General features: G+C 45.1%; 1 protein-coding gene across 2 annotated transcripts; it reads left to right on the forward strand.

Annotated features, from left to right (window-relative positions):
* Positions 1–39: 39 nt before the first annotated feature.
* Adat2 (adenosine deaminase, tRNA-specific 2) lies at positions 40–20,666 on the forward strand. Of its 2 annotated transcripts, NM_001115028.3 has the most exon segments (6): positions 40–225; positions 3,691–3,795; positions 12,176–12,326; positions 13,827–13,933; positions 17,862–17,934; positions 18,026–20,666. In NM_001115028.3, coding segments are annotated over 6 exon segments (576 nt in total). In that variant the 5' UTR covers positions 40–129; the 3' UTR covers positions 18,070–20,666.
* The last annotated feature ends 582 nt before the right edge of the window (positions 20,667–21,248 follow it).

Below are 21,248 nucleotides of genomic sequence, written 5' to 3' on the forward strand. Positions count from 1 at the left end.
TCCGTCCGCAAATAGCTCCCGGGTGCCTCGCCTTTTTCCGTCTTCCCGGAAGCAAGGGCCCGCGCCCGCCGCGTTCCGCTGTCCTCTTTCCTCCAGTCCCTTGGCCCGGAGTCTCTGAGAGAAGGCGATATGGAAGAGAAAGTGGAGTCCACCACTGTTCCAGACGGCTCGTGCGTGGTGTCCGTACAGGAGACCGAAAAGTGGATGGAGGAGGCGATGCGAATGGTGAGGAACCCGGCAGGTGGATGCCGAGAGTGCAAACTTTCTCCCGGCCACATCCTGACCAGAGTAGTTTGAGCAAATGTGCCTGGCGCGCTTTCTCATCACCATTATATATGGGCTCTCAAAATACCTGAAGCAACAGCTTGTTTTATTCTAGAGGAATTTTCTTTAGCTTTGTCTCATAGTAATTGGAGTTGAGGGAAATTACAGAGACTGTTTGATTGATGTGTAGTATGTATTACAGGGAGCCTTAGCTGCTGCCTGGGGATACGTACTACCCAAATGCCTACCTTCCTTTCCATGTGGACACATATTTTCCACATTATTTTATGGCTTGCTCCCGACGCCCTTGAACATATATAATGGAAGGAAGCTGATGTTTCTGGAAGAGGGTCATATCAAAACATACCCCAGTATAATCCTCACCGATGATGTATTTACGCTTTCTATAGTACTTTTCTCTGCCCTTGTATTTCCTTCCCGCAATCCCTTTAGGATTGCTCATTATGTAGGGCCCTGGTCGTATTTACATGTTTTTCCAAGCTTATTACCCATATTGATGTGCGGCAAGGATATATATGTATGTATGCACAGTCTTTCTGATGCTGGGTTTTCATTCTGTGAACATCATGGAATTTGTTTACATCATTGTGAAGGCCTTAAAAACTAAGCTCAGCCTTTGATGTAGGGATGTTATTTTTGCTTATTCGTTTACAAAATTGAAATTTTCAACGTTTCCTTCTAATGGTTACGGAAGTTCACATTGATAAGAAATTAAAGTCTAGAACATTTAACAAATTATGTAAAAGTTACTTAAAAGCCCTGACCTCAGAGATAGCCCTGCTGATATTTTGTAAGCACCCTTCATATATTTCTGTCCCTGTGAAAACAGAAACATGCTCTCCGCCCCCTCCCCCAAAATAGCATAATTCATTCTTTTTTTTAATTAACCTTTTTTTTTTTTTGGTCATTTTTCTCAGAGCCTGGGGTGGGAGGAAGAGAGCCTTTATTCTTCTGTTCTTGAGTTGAGAATTTGTTGGTTTAAGGAAGACCAAGTCGCCATTTCCATTTCAGTGGAAGAGCTTTGACCTCTTCCAAAGAAGGCTAGCTTCTTAAGTTCAAAGCCATGTACCCAGTTAGACCTATTTTGACCCAGCTCTTTTGCATTTGTGACAAGAGAAAGGGACTAACTGGAAGAGTTGGGAGGGGCATTGGAAAATCTGAGATTGGATGTGGGTTTTCAGCTTCGAGTTTTGAACTTGTCAGTAGAGGAAATGCATGCACATTTGTATGTGTATGTGTACTGGGAAGCAATTCCTCTAAATCGACCTCCACAGACCGCTTTCTTTGGGCGTCACTTTCTCTCAACTGCCACTCCATTTGCTCAGCTACTCCCTAGCATCCTGGCCTACAAGTCGTGCCTTATCAATTATGTTCTATGTCTCTTTAAGGTAATCCTGTCACTTCTAGTGAGATAAATTTTGCTGGAAGGAAAAAAAAAAAGAGAGGACCCAGAGGCACTAGGTACCAAGAAACCCAGTACTCTGTTGACCTGGGAGCAGAGAAAGGCTGCCAAGACAAGCAGTGTTCTGGAGCATGTCGGATGCACTGTGGATAATGCTTTAGGCATTCCCTACCTATGTGCTTCCTACCATGTTGGGGAGTTTTAAAATAAGTTATTATTTGTGCATGTGTATGTGTGGAGAGGGTGCATCTGTGTGTGTGCTCGCATGTGTCTGAGGACTACAGAACAACTTTTGGGAGGAGAGATATTTTTCTCCTTCCACTGTGGGTTCTGGGGATGGGACTCATCCTCACGCCTTCACAGCAAGCCCTGCTGAGCCATCTTGCTGGCCCAGTCTTTGATTCTCTTCTGTATGTTCGGAGCTGCTCTTGGCATTGTATCTCCTGACATCGCATTCAGTGGTCCAGGATGCAGGCTCACCAGAAGCCTTATCGCGCATCCCTCCCTCTTACTACTCCCTCTCCTCCGAACCAAAACTCTGATGAAGGGTCTAGTCAGTGAAGCCGAACGGGTTACTAAAGAGGCTTCGGAGAGAGAGAGCGATGCAAAGAACCCAGCACCTGACACTAATAGTTGTTCCAACTATTAATGGAGTAATGACTTTTATTCCAGATGTCTTAGATGGCTAAGTTATTTGACCTCCCTGCTTTGGTTTCCTTATCCAATGATGCTCAGTGCCCCTATCACATTCGGATTATACACGAAAGGAATTTATAGTTACAAAATGCTCAAAATAGTCCCAGACCAAACCATGCACATGCGTGCATACACACACACACACACACACACACACACACACACACACACAGCTAGTTAGATTTTCAACCTATGCATCTTGAGATGTAGACATGGCATTACCTCTTAAGAGTTCTGTTGGGAGGTACAGTGGAACACTGAAAATCTGAGCCCTGGGAAGTCATTTCTTCAAGCCATTGCTTTTCATTTCCGCCGCTCCACCTGAAATTCCTCTGTCTCGGCCTTGACACCACTGACACCGCCTTTCTTTTTGGCCTGCATTTTCCTAGGGTCTTCTACACAGTCAACAGATCTGCCTGACTCTTCATCAGTAGGCTTGCTACATCCTTCTTTAGCTCAGTTACTGACTTTTCCCTTTTACATAATTGTAAGCCACAGGAAACTGCAAAAAGTGTGCACAGAGAGGGCCCAGGCATTCAATGTTCTTCAGTGTCACACCTTGTCTAACTGTTGCTTCACTATCAGAACCAGGGAAATCTCATTGGAAGACTCTGAAGAACTTATTAAAGTCTCATCAGCTTAGTGTGTGTGTGTGTGTGTGTGTGTGTGTGTGTGTGTATGCGTGCGTGCAACATGGATCATAGATTTTTGTGAATATTTATTTTTTTAAAAACTTCCAATGTATTTTCCAAGTTGGTGTCATCGTTACATAAAATATCCCTAAATTTCCATGTGTCTCTTAGAATAAAAGTTGTGGGAAAGAGTGACATCCAGTCTGATCATTTTTATGGTATTGATACTCTATGGGATCATATCTACAATCTTAGAGAAGCTTAAAAGAATTAATCAAGTAGAAGTTTATCAAGGCAAAGTATTATAGCCAAATATTTACACATGTTATATATTCTCCCACCTCTTTGCAAATATGGGTATCATCTCTGAGAAGGGGCGGCCTTGGTATTTTAGGAACACTGGTCAAAAGCCATTGATTACTCAGACTTTCGGTGAGAGAAAATGAGGCGCAGGACCTGGGAAGGGAGACATCCCTGAGTTCTCCTTAACACAGACACCCAGCAGAGAACACAGCACATCACAGTCCAAAGACACCAGCGTTGAGACGGGGAAAGCACAGCTGTGTCTGTTTGCCCAGGTCATTGTCCACCCCTCGGTTCCCACTGCGTCTGTTTTTATCCACAGCCTTCTGAGCGCTGAGCGGCACCTCTCAGCTTTTCCACTTTGTGTTTCAGGCCAAAGAAGCACTCGAGAATATTGAAGTTCCTGTCGGCTGCCTCATGGTCTATAACAATGAAGTTGTGGGGAAGGGAAGAAATGAAGTGAATCAAACAAAAAACGTGAGTGGAGCACTGAGAACACAGAAGCATACTATGGCCACGGTGGGGCCAGTTGGCAAGACAAGAGCCAATGTGTCCTCTGGGGCGGTTCCCTGCCCCGCCTCCCGCTTAGTGTGTGTGTGTGTGTGTGTGTGTGTGTGTGTGTGTGTGTGTGTGTAGGCTGTGGAACAGTTCCTGCTGTCCCCCTCCCATATGTGTGTGTTTGTAGTGTGTGTGCGAACGCTAGTGCGTGTGCATGAAGGATGCAGGTTGAGGTCAAGATGTCTTCCTCTATCACTTTCCACCTGGTATCGTGAGGCAGTGTCCCTCCCTGCACCGGGAGCTCATCAGTTCAGCTCAGCTAGCTGCTAGCAAACCCTAGGGATCCCTGCTTTTCCTGTGTTCTGCACTGGGGTTGTCTATGGAATATATGGCTGTGTTTGGGTAGTCTCATGGGTTTTGGAGAGTCTAGATTCCCGTTCTCTTCCCCTGAAAGCACCTTACTTAAGAAACCATCTCTCCAGCCCTAGATCTTTTCTCTTCCTTTGTAAATTATTATTTTTTTTCCCTGATTGGAACAATGATGCAATGACTTTTGTTTTGTTTTAGGTATCAAATTTTCAGAAAAGTTAAAGGAAACTATAAGATCGTAGTAGATAAACTTGCCATTTCTGCATTTGTGACCTTAACCAAAAGCTAACAAAGGGTTACATCTTTGGAATTTCATTATGTTTTCTTTTAACACTTGAGTGAAACAAAAGGACTTTTGTTACATCAGAATATCAGCCCAGAAGAAACTAGTGCACCTTGGTAACATTCAACCTGAAAGTTCACCTTTGCTTTGCAAAGCTTCTGTTTCTTTAAGGTTTTGTTTTGTTTGTTTAAGGGGGTGTCAAAGAAAGGCCTTCAATGTACAAATGGGAGGGTGAAGCATAAAAGGATTACAGTAGAGGAAACATTTTCCTTTTTTTTTTTTCTTTTTGGTATTCAATCAAACAAGCCCTCCAAGATGAGCTGTCCTCAACCACCTGTGTTTCAGCCTTGATAATTTGGTGTCATTGTGCGCAGACTGGAAAGTTCGTTGTTTCAAACAATGCTTTTTTTTTTTTTTTTTTTTTTTTTAGCAAACAATGCTTCTTAACGGTGACATCCAAGCGGTGTGTCACAGTGGACACATCTGGGAAGTGGAAGTAGGTGAAAGTGCCGTGCAACATTTTATGGTTCTAAAGTACCAGACGGACTTAGGGTAACGTAACAGCAATGTGGTTCTCGTGGACTTTGATCTTTTGTGCTTTGGGAGCACAGAAGAGTTTAATTAATCAGCGCTGGGGCTTTGCGGCCTTTAAAGTTCATCCTTAATGCTTAGCAAAACTCCTGTCAGGTAGGAACCCAGACTCACCAGGCAGGTATGAGGGTATAAAATCATTCAAGGTAGATAGGTGTACTCGTGTTCCCTGGAGAAGATGTTGACAAGTACCTAACGGTTCTGTTTTACATAGTTGCCATGGCACCTGGTTTGTACTCTGTGGTTCAATGGAGTGTGTTTAACATGAGAATTAATGACTGCATTCCCTGTAACTTTCATTTCTTAGACACGTGGGAGCTAAGCAGGGTTACTTCACTGTCCTGTGTCTTGCATAGAATTGCCTCTTGATTACGACATGGAAAGGCCCTGGGCCCCAAGTGAGGAGACCAGAATTCTGCTTTGGGCTAAGATACACCCCCAACTCCTACACACACACCCAGTCTCCTCTCCCTGTGTACTTCCAGTGCATGATTAGACAGCTTACCGTGTGTTTCTTTAGCACTAAGAGCGATTTAACAAAGGAGATTCAGTTAGGTATTTATTGGGAGCTGTGAGGACTCCATTTCTCAGGAATCCCGAATCTTTGCTTTCAGGCCGTGGTTGGAGGAATCTTTAGTGTTAAGTTCTCTTGTATTGGTGCAAAGCCAGAATAGTGCATTCTCCTGTGAAGCCCTTCTGTCCCCGGGTTTAATCACTCAGTCTTCTTCCTGTCTGCCAACACCGATCACAGCGTTGTGGTCCAATGCTGGCCGACGCTTTTCTGACCGTGCTCCAGGTCCCAGGAAAAAAGAGTACCTTTCTCTTCCCCTCACTCAGTGTCCTGCTGGTGGAGGACCAATTCTGATCACATAAAATTTAGTTGGCTCGTATAGGGCTAGGATCCGGTATGACTTGTCGACAAATGCTGTTGTCACTGATACTATAAAGTATCCCATAGAGAATCTGTGGTTTGCATTACGCTATTTCTATTTTTAACTGTTTTGTTGATTTTTTTTTTTAAATTGGTGTGGAAAGTAATGCGTTTCTTGGTGGGAGTTTTCTACATGCTCTTTGGTGGCCTTCTCCTCCCAGTCTCAGGTTTCAGCCCCTTCCCTCTCCAGCTCTTCCTGCTTTGCTTTCTTGTCACATGTCTTCTGTTGCCCTCTTTCTGCTGTTGGTTAGTTGGTTGGTTGGTTGGTTAGTTGGTTGGTTGGTTAGTTGGTTGGCTGGTTGGTTAGTTGGCTGGTTGGTTAGTTGGTTGGTTGGTTGGTTAGTTGGTTGGTTGGTTGGCTGGTTGGTTGGTTAGTTGGTTGGTTGGTTGGCTGGTTGGCTGGTTGGTTGGTTGGTTGGTTAGTTGGCTGGTTGGTTGGTTGGTTGGTTGGTTAGTTGGTTGGTTGGTTAGTTGGTTAGTTGGTTGGCTGGTTGGTTAGTTGGTTGGTTGGTTAGCTGGTTGGTTAGTTGGTTGGTTGGTTGGTTAGTTAGTTGGCTGGTTGGTTGGTTGGTTGGTTAGTTGACTGGTTGGTTGGTTAGTTGGTTGGTTGGTTAGTTGGTTGGTTTCTCTGTGTACCCCCAGGCTGTCCCAGAACTTACTCTGTAGACTGGGCTGGCCTCAAGCTCAGAGATCTGCCTGGCTCTGCCTAGAATTAAAAGTGTGTGTCACCACCACCTGGCTTGCCCCACCCCCCTTATTAATTCTTTTTCCTCTTTCCCAACTTACACTCCCTTAACAACTCTTATCCCCCTCTCATGGTTTTATGATTTGTACCCCTGCATGTATACACTTATGGAATGCACATGTATGGAAATTTAAATCTCGGTTCCACCTTTGAGATAAAACTTGGCGGTATCTGTTGTTCTAAGTCTGGGATACTTTGCATAAGATTAAACTTCTGGGGTTGGGAAAATGGGTAAAATTACTAGCTGTGCATGCAAAAGGTATCTGAATTTCAGTCCCCTGCACCCACATAGAAAACTAGGTGTGGCCATGGAGGGGCCTGCAGAGCTGAGGGAAGACTAGACTGGAGGGTACCGAGGATTGCTGCAGCCATGCCCAGGTTCAGTGAAACTCTCTTTTTAAAGGAACAAGGCAGAACGTGATGAGACTGGACACTTGACATCCTCCCCTAATCTCTGTATGAATGCGGACTGGTGTGCATACCTTCACATAGTGTATGCATGTACTTTGTGGTGCTTTGTATAAAAATGGCCCCAGCTTGGTTCCCAGTGGGTGAACTGTTTAGGAAAGATTAGAAGGTGTGGCCTCATTGGAGGAGGCATGTCAATAGGAGTGGGCTTTGAGGTTTCCAAAGCTCAGCCAGGCCTAGTCAGCCTGTCTGTCTCTCTCTCTCTGTGTCTGTCTGTCTGTCTGTCTCTCTCTCTCTCTCCTTCTTTCCTTCCTTCTCTCCTTCCTTCCTTCCTTCCTTTCTTTCCCTTCCTTTCTGTCTGTGTTTCTCTTTCTGTCTCTGTCTCTTTTTCTCCCTATCTCTCTCTGTCTCTGTCTCTCTCTCTCTGTGTGTGTGTGGTGTGGTGTGTGCGTGTGTGTTCTTTCTCTGGTTCTCTGTCTGTCTGTCTGTCTGTCTGTCTGTCTCTGGCCTGTGGATCGGGATGTAAGCTCTGTGGTGTGTGTGTGTGTGTGTGTGTGTGTGTGTGTGTGTGGTGTGTGTGTGTGTGTGTGTGTGGTGTGTGTGTGTGTGTGTGTGTGTGTGTGGTGTGTGGTGTGTGTGTGTGTGGTGTGTGTGTGTGGTGTGGTGTGTCTGTGTGTGTTCTTTCTCGGGTTCTCTGTCTGCCTGCTGTCTGTCTGTCTGTCTCTGGCCTGTGGATCGGGATGTAAGCTCTATGGTGTGTGTGTGTGTGTGTGTGTGTGTGTGGTGTGTGTGTGTGTGGTGTGTGCGTGTGTGTTCTTTCTCGGGTTCTCTGTCTGTCTGTCTGTCTGTCTGTCTGTCTGTCTGTCTGTCTCTGGCCTGTGGATCGGGATGTAAGCTCTGTGGTGTGTGTGTGTGTATGTGTGTGGTGTGTGGTGTGTGTGTGTGGTGTGGTGTGTCTGTGTGTGTTCTTTCTCGGGTTCTCTGTCTGCCTGCCTGTCTGTCTGTCTGTCTCTGGCCTGTGGATCGGGATGTAAGCTCTGTGGTGTGTGTGTGTGTGGTGTGTGTGTGTATGTGTGTGTTTTTCTCGGGTCCTCTGTCTGTCTGTCTGTCTGTCTGTCTCTGGCCTGTGGATAGGGATGTAAGCTCTGTGGTGTGTGTGTGTGTGTGTGTGTGTGTGTGTGTGTGTGTGTGGTGTGTGTGGTGTGTGTGTGTGGTGTGGTGTGTCTGTGTGTGTTCTTTCTCGGGTTCTCTGTCTGCCTGTCTGTCTGTCTGTCTCTGGCCTGTGGATCGGGATGTAAGCTCTGTGGTGTGTGTGTGTGTGGTGTGTGTGTGTATGTGTGTGTTTTTCTCGGGTTCTCTGTCTGTCTGTCTGTCCGTCTGTCTCTGGCCTGTGGATAGGGATGTAAGCTCTGTGGTGTGTGTGTGTGTGTGTGTGTGTGTGTGTGTGTGTGTGTGTGTGTTTGTGTGTGTGTGTGGTGTGTGTGTGTGTTCTTTCTCGGGCTCTCTGTCTGTCTGTCCGTCTGTCTCTGGCCTGTGGATCAGGGTCTAAGCTCTCTGCTGCTGCTCCAGCACCGTGTCTGCTTACCCGCTGCCTTGCTCACTGCCGTGATGATTGTGGACTCACCCAATGAGACTGTGAGGCAGCCCCCCCCCCCTTAAATGCTTTCTTACATAAGTTGCCCTCATCGAGGTGTCTCTTCACAACAAGGTGTAGCTGGCAAAGACCCTGCCGTTCTGTCACCCCTCCCTCCATTCTGTGCAGAGTTTCTCTTGCTGCGCAGAAGCTCCTAAAGTTCTCAACTATGTGCGCTCTTAGAACATCTTCTCAGAAAGCTTTTGCCTGTGTCCATCTCTTGAAGTGGTTCCCAGCTTTCTTCTAGGGGGTAAAGTATTTCAGATTTTGTATTAATACCTTTGATCCATTTGGCATTGACCTTTGCGTAGGGTGAGAGATATGTGTTTAATTTCATTCGTGGATGCAGATATCCATTCTTCTCAGTACCATTTTTTGAAGAGGCTGTCTTTTTTACAATATATGTTTTTATACTATCAGATATCAGGTGGTTGCGGCTATGGGGATTCGTTGCGGGTCCTCTATTCTCTCTCACTGACCTCTATGTTTGCTTTGTATTATGGCTGTGTAGTGTGATTTGAGGTCAGCTATTGTATTTGTCCAGAATTGTTCATTCAGCTTAGGATCGCTTTTACTATTCAGAGTTTTATGGTTGTTGTTGTTTGTTTGTTTGGGTTTTTTTTTTTTTTTGTGATTCCATATTAAGGTTAGAATTGATTTTCCTAGTTTTGAAAAGAATGCCATTAGAATTTGCATAGGGATTGCAACTTGTAGGTTGCTTTGCATAAGACGGCTGTTTCTGAAGTATTAATTCTGCTAATCCCTGCTCCTGAACAGTCTTTCTGTTTTCTATTTCCTTCAGTTTCCTTCTTGACTGTCATAAAGCTTCCATTGTAATGTCAAGGGCTTTCACGTCCCTGACATGACTTTTTACTTTTAGATATTTTAAAAAGCTATTATAAAGGTGAACTTTCCCCCTTATTTCTTCCTTGGATAGTTTGTTGTCGACCTATAGGAAATCTACCGTTTTCATCTGTGCTGATGTTCTACCCTGCCACTTCTCTGAAAGTGTCACATGTGAAGGTTTTCTGGCAGAATGCACAAGGCTCCTTCCTCCTCACGTCATCCAACAATGATGTCATCTCACCCCTTCCTCTCTGACCAGTGTCTGATTTCTCTCTCTTGACCTACTGTTCTCACTAAAACTTTGGGCAGCACATTGAATGAAAGTACAGAAGTTGGTTTTGATGCCTTGAGTTGGAAGAAATGTTTTAATTTTTTTTCCTCCTCCAGTTTATTCCCTGTAGGCTTGCCATATATGACAGTTGTTATGTAGTCCCCCTGGTCTTAGTTTCTTCGGGACTTTTTATCGTGAAAGCGTATTGAAGTTGGTCAAATGCCTTTTCTGTCTCTGTTGAGATTGTTGTGTTATTTATGTCTTTAACATTATACGGTATATTGCATTTATTGATTTGTATACGGTATATTACATGTATATGTCGAGGCACCGTTGCGCCTCTAGAATGAAACCACTTGATTGGTGTGGGAGCTACTGTGTTTGCCTTAGGTTTGTCAGTATATTGAAAGATTTTACATCTGTGTTCATGGAGAAAGACGGTCTATGCTTTTCTTTCTCTACTGTACCCTCATGTGGTTTTGTTACTAGGGTAAGACTTGCACTGGGGAAGTAGTTCAGTAATGTTCTTTCCCTTATTATTTTGTGGAACAGCTTGAGGAATATTAGTATTAGGTCTTCCTTAAAAGTTGAGTAGAATTTGGCCGTGAGTCCATCCAGTCCTGGGCTTTTCTTTGTGGGATACTTTTGATTACTGTTTCAGTTTCATTGCTTGTTATACATTTAATTTGTCTACATCTGCTTGGCTTAATTGTTGATATATTAACATGTGTTTAGAAATTTGCATTAAGTTGTCTTTAAAGGTTTATTTATTCATTTATTGATTTATTTATTTTGTGTGTGTCTGTGTTGTGTGACACTACGCGGGGGGGATGGGGAAGCGAACAAATGTCTACTCACCTCAGATAAGGAAGCAACAGACCAAAAGTAAGAGTGTCACTGAAGTCCAGCTTGGTGGACCAGTTAACATTATTTGGGTTACTTACAGGAAAGCTTGCCCCAGTATGGAACCTGGAAACCTGAAGCTCGTTGCACAACTTGCAGGCAGCTCAGCAAGTTGGAGAACTTTTCTTTCAAGTACCTTAGGCATTCTGAGCCTCTTTCAAAGCAAAATGGCTGACATAAGCGTGTCTCTTATCAGCCTTACTGCTTATATGCACTTGAAGACAGAGGGGGATATCTAGTATACCTAGTCAGTTTCAGGGACTTCTGAAGCCTTTGAGTTGTTTACTTCCTGAGTTTAAAGAACTTTTCTGCAAGATGGAATGTTTCACGTCAACCTAAAACGTCCTGTGTCTTAAGAAACTCACATCTAAGCTAGAAAACTTTATCTGTGCATGTGTGCGTGTGTGCATGTGTGTATGTGACTGCATGCCTTTAGGTACCTTCAGAGGCAAGAAGAGGAAGTTGGAGCTCCTGGAACTGTTCACTGGAGTTACACACACTTGTGGACCACCCAGTACGTGTGATGAAAACCGAACTCTGGTCCTCTGCAAGAGCAGCAAATGTTCTTAATCTTTGTGCCTTCTTTCTACCCCTGCATTAACATCATTTTAATCGGAGGAAAGAAGAGTGCCTAAATAGCATCGTGCCATACAATGTTTGGTGTGGCCCAGATTACTCTTGGCGTTGTAAAGGAGGAGATAACTCTAGTTCAGACATGGAGGATCCAAAGTTTGCTTGAGACCCACAATTAGTACATCCCTGTCAGGATTCAAATTTCAGTGCAATTGATTCCATATGCTGGGTGATTTCTCCTGTACTATCCCAAGAAGCATGTGAAGTCTCAAGCGTGTGCTTAGTTAGGGTCTGTTGCGCTGTGAGGCAAACGTGATGACATTCCGGTAAACTCAGTAAAGGTTTGCTTGACAGGGAGGTCAGTTGAAAATCTATCTGAAACTGGAGCATAAGCTTATGAAAATTGCAACCTTCCATTAGAATATTCAGAAATGGTGGATATATTTTTTTTTGCGACTTATCTCCTCTGTAATATTTTCATGAAAAACAAATTTCCCCAAGGTACACAAGGATTTCAGTAAAAACACAGCAGGGTTTGCGTAGTACAGGGGATTAGGCATCCGTGTTGGTGAGGTTTCATATTCGCACTGGGGAACCGCTAAGGGCGTCCCGAAACCTATGTCCTAATACAGTCAGACGTGGTAGGAATCCTTCCCAATTGACTTTTTGCACACTTTAAAGACACCAGCTGTATGAAACAAACAATATCAATGAGCCTCTCTCTCTCTCTCTCTCTCTCTCTCTCTCTCTCTCTTTCTCTCTCTCTCTCTCTCTCTCTCTCCCCATCCCATCCTCCCTCCCTCAAGGCTACTCGGCATGCTGAAATGGTGGCCATCGATCAGGTCCTGGATTGGTGTCATCGACATGGACAGAGCCCTTCGGCGGTATTCGAACACACGGTGTTGTACGTCACTGTGGAGCCGTGCATCATGTGTGCCGCTGCCCTGCGCCTCATGAGTATCCTTTGACTTCCCAGCTTCCTGCCTTTCCCTCGCTGCCTCTGGGCAATGCACGGCCAGACGCACAACCCGTCGTTCTCCCCTTATATTGTTTGTTTTTCTCTTTAATGTGAAGAATCGAACCCAGGCTCTCGCACAGGCTGCATCTGCTTATCCCTGAGCCATAGCCTTCCCCAGCCTTCAGTCCCGTCACGTGTGGAAACGGCGTTATGAAACACTGCCCAATTTAGCCAAAAACAGGAAAAGAACAGTTTCTACTCGGCAGAGTTACCTATTCTTTCTCTGTGTCGACAGCCAAGAAAGAATCGGACACTTAAGCTAGGCGAAGAGCTCAGAACTAACTTAAACCCGTCTGTCAGGATCCATTCAAATTAAGGCAGAGCCTGGAGACTTTCCGAGGAAGATCGTTGCCTCTGCGTAACAGATTATGTGTGATTCATAAATTTTCAGTTAATCCACTTTTGCCGTGAATACCTATCACAAAGTACAAAAAAAAGGGAGGGGGGTGGGGATCGAGATTAAGTTCAAATTCGAGGTAAATAAGAAGTAAAAATGTCTCCCCACACTACCATGGGTGGAAATTAGTTAGCGTTCTCTAGTTGGATTGTATCTTGCGTGGACCAAGCAACATAAATGCGGAGTGAGGTCCGTCTCTAGACGGTCTTTGTTTCATAGCACTAGGGACCTTGCACACTCTAGGCAAACACAGGCCAGCAACGTAACCCATTTGCCCTCTCTTTTTACTGTCTGTCTTTTCTTTCCAACGTTGAGGATCTGTTTGGACTGTGGTTCCTGATCCACTCTCCAAGGGCTAGGACTATAGGTACATGCCATCACACCAGCCTCCTGACCGACTTTGACATGCTAATTAAGTCTATTTATTTTGAGGGGCATGGACATGCCAGGACACTTGTGCAGGAATCAAAGGACAACGTTCAGGAGTCCGTTCTCTCCTTCTTCCTTGGGATCCCGCGATTAAATTAATGTATTTTTCAAAGGTAAAATTCCCGAATTAAGTTTCCAATCGTGCGGTGATTCTGAAAATGCAGTCGAAAGAGCAGAGAATTGATTTGCCTATTAAGCAAAAACGCTTAGTCTCTGCTCTGTTTACAGTTGTGGGTTGGTTTGTTTATTTATTATTATTGTTATATTGGCAGGCACATGCCATGGCACACGTGCAGTACTCAGAGGACAAGTCTGAGGAGTTGGTTACCCCTCCACCATTAAGTAGGTCCCAGGGATCCAGCCTAGGCTGTCACACTTGCATGGTGAGGGCTCTTACCAGCTGAGCCGTCTTGCCGGCCCACCGCTGCTACATTTTTAATTTCTACATGCCTAAAGTCTCTTTCTCTTCCTTTGTATAACTGAACTGTATTATTTTAAAAAGACACCGTAAGCTCTTAATTGTTTCGAAGTCTGGACTGGGTTTTCTAAGATAGCATCAGCTTGCTCTTGCCCTGATCCTCACATCCGGTGCAGGACCTTAATTCTGTGCTATAAATCCCGCTGGTCGTCTATGGCTGTCAGAATGAACGGTTTGGTGGTTGTGGTTCTGTCCTAAACATTGCCTCTGCTGACCTACCCAATACTGGGAGACCATTTCAGGTAATATAATCTACTTGTGCCTTCCTTCCCTCCCTTCCCCCTTCCCTCCTCCCTCCCCTCCCTTTTTCCCTCTCCCTCTCTCTCCTTTTTCCTTTCCTCCCTCCTTCCACAGCCCCCTTTCTCTGTTTATCTAGCTCTCGATGAACTTAGCAATTGCATGCGGTCAGTATTCCAAAAACCCATGACAGAATCAGACAGTATCTTGGGGCCCCGGGTTGAGTTTGTTACATCTCACTGGAAGAAACTCTGTGCCCCTTCCCTGAACTCTTAGCTCCCAACAGTTCACCAGCACCTTGTGTGGGCTTAGAGACTACCTCTCTGTTGGGACAAGAATGCCAGCTCTGTGGTGTGATGGTGGAACTTGGCCTGCGTTGGCAACCGGGACCCTTGTCACAGCCAACAGTATGTAGGCAGGAGTTCCACTGTGGTGCCACGACCATTGCTGCGACACACATACACACATGCACACACACATATACACACACATATACACACACACACTCACACACATGCACACACACTCACACATACACACACCCCACACATACACACATATACACATATATACACACCACACACACATACACACACCACACATACACACACATACACCACACACACATATACACACACATATACCACACACACACCCCACACACATGCACACACACACATACACCACACACCACACATACACACACACATATACCACACACACACACACACACCACACACATGCACACACACACATACACCAAACACACACACACCACACATACACACACACCACACACACATGCACACACACACCCCCACACACACGCACACACACACATACACACACACACCACACACACACATACACCACACACATATACACACACCACACACATACACACACCACACACACATATACACATATATACACACCACACACACACATACACAGATATATACACACACCACACAGATACACACACACACACATACTCACATACACACACACCCACACACATACACACACCACATACACACCACACACACAAACACCACACACACACCACACACACACACACACACCACACACACAAACACCACACACATGCACACACACCACACACACACACGCACACACACCACACACACACTGCACATATACACACACACACACACATGTTCGTGACATGAAAGCACAAACAATTGTGTCAAGTGTCTAAGGGTAATCAGTCTTTTCAGCCGGAGAAGTTCACTTACATCTACACAGCCATGTTGACTCAGTGGAAATAAACGCCGTGGTTTAATGCCAAATTATGTTCTAAGGTCTTGTTAGCGTTTAAAGCCTTAATATGCTCGGCTTCTGGATGCTGTGTTTTCTTCCCTTTCTTTGATTCGGGTTGTGGGACAGAGGACAAAAAGGGAGGTGGGATCTCATATCACAATTATAGATTCCTTAAATATAACACAGCATGCAATGATATACTATAATGTGACGTAGTATAAAGTTCACAGGGAGACCTGTGCATCTATTGTCTTAAAAAAGATGCTGATTCGTTTTTTAGTATTCTTTTTTCTGTTTAAAACATTTGCTTTGTATGTTTGTTTCTTTGTTTTGACACAGTTTTTCTGTGTATCTCTGGCTGTCCTAGAATTTGCTCCGTAGACCAGGCTAGTCTCAAACTCATAGAGATCCACCTGCCTCTGCTTCCCAAGTGCTGGGTTTAAAGAAGTGTACCATCTCTATCTGGTGAATATGCTTTTTGCTAAAGCTACGTACGTATAGCTCTAATTGGTACTTTAGAATGCCATATTGGAATCTAGACCCATGGGTTAACATTGTTTTATTATTATTGTTGTTGTTGTTGTTGTTGTTGTTGTTATTTCTCACCTATAACTGTGTTTCTCCTCGAACCACATGTTAGAATCTCCTGGAAGGATTTTGCATTTCTCTGTGCTGAGACCATCGATCAGATAATAAACGGGCAGGGTCTGTGCTTGTGGAGGTTGCCTTGTAATTCCATTGAACAGGAATGATAGAGAAGCACTGCTTTACCAAACCCTGGGGAAAGGGCCTGGTGTGTTCAGTTGGACATTGGAGCATAAAGGTGGATAAGGTGGATAAGGCACCAGGCCCTGTCCACACTGACAAACAGTGGTTAGGGTGGTGGCATCCTAGAAGCTGAGGGACGAAAGGACTTAAGTGAAGTTTGTGTGTCCGGGCATCTTATGACTACAGAGCTGTGCTAGGAAGGAGATCATGTTTCCATCAGTGAGTATCTTGTGATGCAAGAGAGGCAGCCTCAGTGGGGCCTTGAGAGCGTAGGACCGAGAGGAAGAGATTGAGGAAGAAACAGGACTGAATGGGAATTCTGAAGTGTTCTGAGGCCAGAGCAGGGCAGTACTTTGTAAGGGAGGAGGATGATTACTGTTACCATGGGGGAGGTTCCCAGGCTGGAGCCAACGGAGGCCCCAGGAAGGGAGCTTCGTTCTCAGCCAGGCCCCTTCGAGGCTGGCCTCCTGTCTGCCGTGCTTGGCTAGGCATGACTTTGAGGAATGGCTGTGTAGCTTCACAAACGTCAGCAGGATGAGTTAGATCCTTTCCAGGCTCCCCAGATGAGTGCTAAAGTCCGCGAGCATTTGGCCCCGTCTCATATGTCTTTAATTTCTTTCCCCTACGCTACCAAGCCCTTCAGCTTGCTTACACACGCGCACGCGCACACACGCGCACACACAGGGCCCACCTTTCTCCCCGTGTGCTTCCTTGCCTCTGTAGTGTTGAGCTTCCATTTTTACTCCGTGTTTCATCCATTGTTTCTTACAGCTCTCTCTGTATCTGCTCTTTCACGTATTTTCATCAAAAAGCAAAGCCAAGCTCAACAGCTTCCTTAAACCCCGAATAGCAAAACTTGAAAAAAAATATTTTTTTCCTCTAAAGGACCAGGTACTAAATATTTTTACCTCTAGTGAGAGAAATGTTTCTGTCACGTCCTATATTATACTCTTAAAAGTTAAAAACAAAAAACATTGCTTCAAGTATTATGGCTCTCAAGGGAAAGGTTTCCCCTACAGAAGGTCTGCCGCTGCTGGTGGGGGTGGGGGAGGGGTGGGGATGAAGGGTTTTCCCCAGTGCAAGTGTAACAGTTCTGCTCCATCAGGGGATGCTTTCCCCAGCGAATGTGTTATAGCTCTGCTCTGGCAATGAGGAGCCAAGGAATACTACAAAAATCACCCACACAACAAACCTCACGTAAGAAGAGATTTATTGAGAGGGTGGCTGCCTAAGCAGAAGGCAGGGTTTAATAAGGTTTCTTGTGGGGAGGGTTTCCCAAGGTGGTGATTTCCAGGGTGAGGATTCATGGGATTTCAAGTCCTTAGCTTGGGGTGAGCTCAGGGATTGGTAGGTTTCTGTGGCAAGCTCGGGGATTGGTGGGTTTTTCTGTTCAGGCTTTTCATGCTCAGCAGTTGGCGGAACTCTGTTTCTTGGGCTTTTCTTGGGCTCAGGGTCAAGCGGGGGTTAGGGTGTTTTTGCCTTGGCCCTTTTACCCTAGCTCGTCATTCTTAGCTATGGACAGGATTTGTTCTACTAAGAATATTTTTCCAGCCGCAGGTATATAGCATCCCGTGCTTGGAGAAAGATAGCAGGTAAAAATATGAGCACCCGTCAGGCATCTCCTTTAATCACTGCAGCATCCCTCTGAGGTCCAGTTACGTACCGTAGAGGGTTTAAGTACCGCCCACAATAGTGATTGACTGAGATGTTTGGTTAAGGCCGGGCGCCCACTCTTTTGGAAATGTATGTCTTTATTCATGCTTTTGTTTGTTCCAAGTAATGAACGTTGTGTGGAGTCCATTTATAACTGTATACACCGCTGTTGGTCATGGAACCCACATCCGGTCATGGCCGATACTCACCTCATGTTCCTCCCTTCAGTGCATCCCCGGGTACCGTGCTGAGGAGGCCGTGGAGCTCCTAAAGACCTTTTACAAACAGGAAAACCCAAATGGTGAGTTTTCTCCTGGTGCAGTGTCCCACCTTAGTGTGACTGAAGTTTGGTATCCCTCGCTTTCTACTCACCTGACTTTCTTTTCTTTCAGCACCAAAATCAAAAGTTCGGAAAAAGGATTGTCAGAAATCCTGATGCTGTAGTGATCAAGGACTAGTGTTGGAGACCTGGACAGAATTCCGGCCTGAATGCTGCTGGCATCACTGGTCACGTTTACATGTTATTACTGTGTGTGAAAATGGTGTCTCTCATCATTTGCTCTGTTAAGGGAACAAATTAGCCCTTTTTTAAAAGTCTGTAAACAACTATTAGCTCTTCCACCAAGCTGAAAGAATGTTTCCAGGAAGGGGAGGGATTAAAGTTTGAGATCAGCAAGCAGTGCCTGCCCTTGACCCACAGCCTTAGCCCCAGCTTCATGAAGCTCTTTGTGGCTGTGGAGATGGCCAAGTGGTTGCCATGCAGCCACGAGGACTGGGTCCCCAACAATGCCAGGTGGACTTGGTGGCCTGCCTGTAATTCCAGTACTTGGAAATCCCAGGGCTCCCGAAATCCCAAAGCAAGCTAACTAATTAGATTAGCCCTTACCGGTGAGCTCTGTGGTCAAATGAGAGATGCTGCCTCAATAATAACGTGAAGGGTGATCTCGGAGGAACCCTGGTGTCAACCTTAGGCGTCACATGTCCACACGCTCCTCATCTCCCAACCCAAATGTAAGTCTGACACATCGTCGGGAGATTGATCAAGCTCAAAACAGGAAGTAGAAGAAAGAAAAAAAAAAAAAAGTAAGCCTTGACATTTTACCGAATGCATTCAGACCCGGTCCTACACCAGGCTCCACCAGGCACAGGTTCCTGGGCTTGTCCTAATTTGTATTGACTTTGGGGGGCGGGTGTGGAGGCAGAGGAGGCTCACCGGTGCTGTTCCTTAGATGCAGTGCCACTCCTTCTTGACTTTTTTTTTTTTAAAGAGAAGATTTCTTGAAATTTACCACTCGGGGGTGAGGGATTGTGTAGGCTGGCCAGGAATGCCCAGAGTTCTACCTGTGCAGGAATTACAGGCACACACCGCCATACTGTCCCTCCCTCCCTCCCTCCCTCCCTCCCTCCCTCCTTTCCTTCTCTTTTTTAAATGTGAGTTTTGGAGATTGAACTCAGGTCCCCCTGCACTTGACTGACCGAGATAGCTCCCCAATCCTAGAACATTTTTTTAAAAGTTTTAAAAGTTTTTTTTTAGATAAAATGGATGCTTTTAAGCAAGTGTTTGAGCCTTTAAAAAAAAATCATAGCATATTGCTACAATAAACTTTTATTAATGCCTTCTTTCAAGAGGAATAGTCTTCAAATAGTGGGTGCTGGACAGATGGCTCGGGGGTTAAAAACATACACCGCTTTTTTAGAGGATACAAGTTTGGTTCCCAGCACCATCTCTGGACAATCCACAACCTGTAATTCCAGTTCCAGGGAAACCAATACCCTCTTCTGGACTCTGCGGGTACCTGCACTTACTTACACATACACACAATCCTACTATTCATACACACACACACACACACACACACACACACACACACACACACACTTAGAATTTCTAAAGGAGGAAATGAAAGTGAAATAGTTCCTTATAATGAAGCAACTATTCCTTTAACGTCCATTTCTTCCCTAGAACAAAGCCAAGACCTTATACTCTCAAAACAAAGACCTTACATTCTCCAGAGAGAAATGAAGGTGGTCCGATATGTAACTTGCTGGAAGATGACAGTTGCTGCTGGTCATAAGGGTGCACACCGTAGCCCCACTACTGGGGAGGTTGAAGCAAGAGAATCATGAATTCAAGGCCTGGGCTATGTAGGGACCCCACCCATCGTCCCAATTACAACCAGTTGCAGTTCGGAATAAGAATGCAGGAATGTTGGTTTCAAGATTCAATAAAATGATCCATTGAATCAGAGATAACAAAGCTACTACTCTTTTCAAATGCGGGGAATAAAGCTTAAATCGAGTATCTAAAAATTAGACCTCACAACAAAGTCTGATAAGGTAGGTCACTGGAGCAAAGGTGCGACTTTTCCGCGCCGCCCTGGGCGCAGTGTGCGTCTCTGCCCAGAAGGGGGCCTCGCTGTTCCACCTAAAGGCCAGTGCCAGCGCAGCCTCAGTTTCTTCAGCGCATTAGTCCTTGATGCAAAGTGGCTGTTTGTTGACTCTGCCATTTGAGCACTGTCTCTGACTTGTTTGTTTTGAATTACATTACAGGCTGGAATGGATTGTGGTGGTAGTGTTTTTATATTGCCTGGGGGAGCAGCTAATCACAGTTACATGCTTCAGAAGATTTATAATTGCATGGTTTCGTGAGTGTGTGTGTGTGTGTGTGTGTGTGTAACAGCATTTCAGAAGTTTTATGAGCGAAGAGTACATAGGATTTTAAATTTACAGTAATAGTCTGTGCACCTTCTCTTCGGTTTTATCTACTTTGAAGATTGTCTTCTCATTAAATTTTAGTGCCTTGACTAGTGTGTTCCTTTTTGCAGTTGGTCATAATTCACCCCCGGCTCCTGTGCTCTCCTGTAAGAAGACATCATTATATTTACTGACTTCATATCATTTGGGGGGAATTATCTGTACTTGAAACAACCTGGGATCATGATAAACCGTTGAAAGTAAATTTAGTTTGAATTTAGGGGAAAAATGATAATAGCAACAGCAACGACAATAAAGGTGAAAACATAGAACCAGAAATAATGTGTGGCCATTTTTTTTCTGAGAGACAAGAACTTCTTAGGAAGCGGAAAAATAACACCAGAAAAGAAGGCGGTGTGCATGATTTCCCTTTTTGGTTTTAGCAGATGGCTAAGTGGCCTTTCCTGGTCCCCATGCAGGGCTGAACGGTTTAATATCCATTCCCCACCTTTAAAATTCTCCTTCCGGTCACTGAAAGAGCTTTTGCACACAGGCCTGCCTGGTTTCCGGTGGGAAAAACTGCTCCGGATGGATTGCTGTAGACTCGGGGTCAGCATAGGCATCTTAGGATCGCTGTGGACGTCCTGGACTCCAAGTGTACGGAACTCAAACGCCGTGTCCACATGGCGGCGAGGAGCTATAGATGTGTAAGCAGCGAAGCTGTGCGCAGTGCCCTCCAGCAAGCACTGGAGGCGCTGCCGCAGTGTAAAATACCGAGGCCCCCACTGCAAAAGCGCATACCCAACGGAACCATACCGGTTGTGCCTGCCGAAGAGACCGGAAATAAGAGTCGTACTTTGTACATGAGATAGTTAGGAAGGCATAGGACATAGATAACCCGTAGAGCCACCTGCCCTGTTA

Source organism: Rattus norvegicus, chromosome 1, assembly GCF_021556685.1.
Source record: "Rattus norvegicus strain SHRSP/BbbUtx chromosome 1, alternate assembly SHRSP_T2T, whole genome shotgun sequence".
Classification (NCBI taxonomy): Eukaryota; Metazoa; Chordata; class Mammalia; order Rodentia; family Muridae; genus Rattus; species Rattus norvegicus.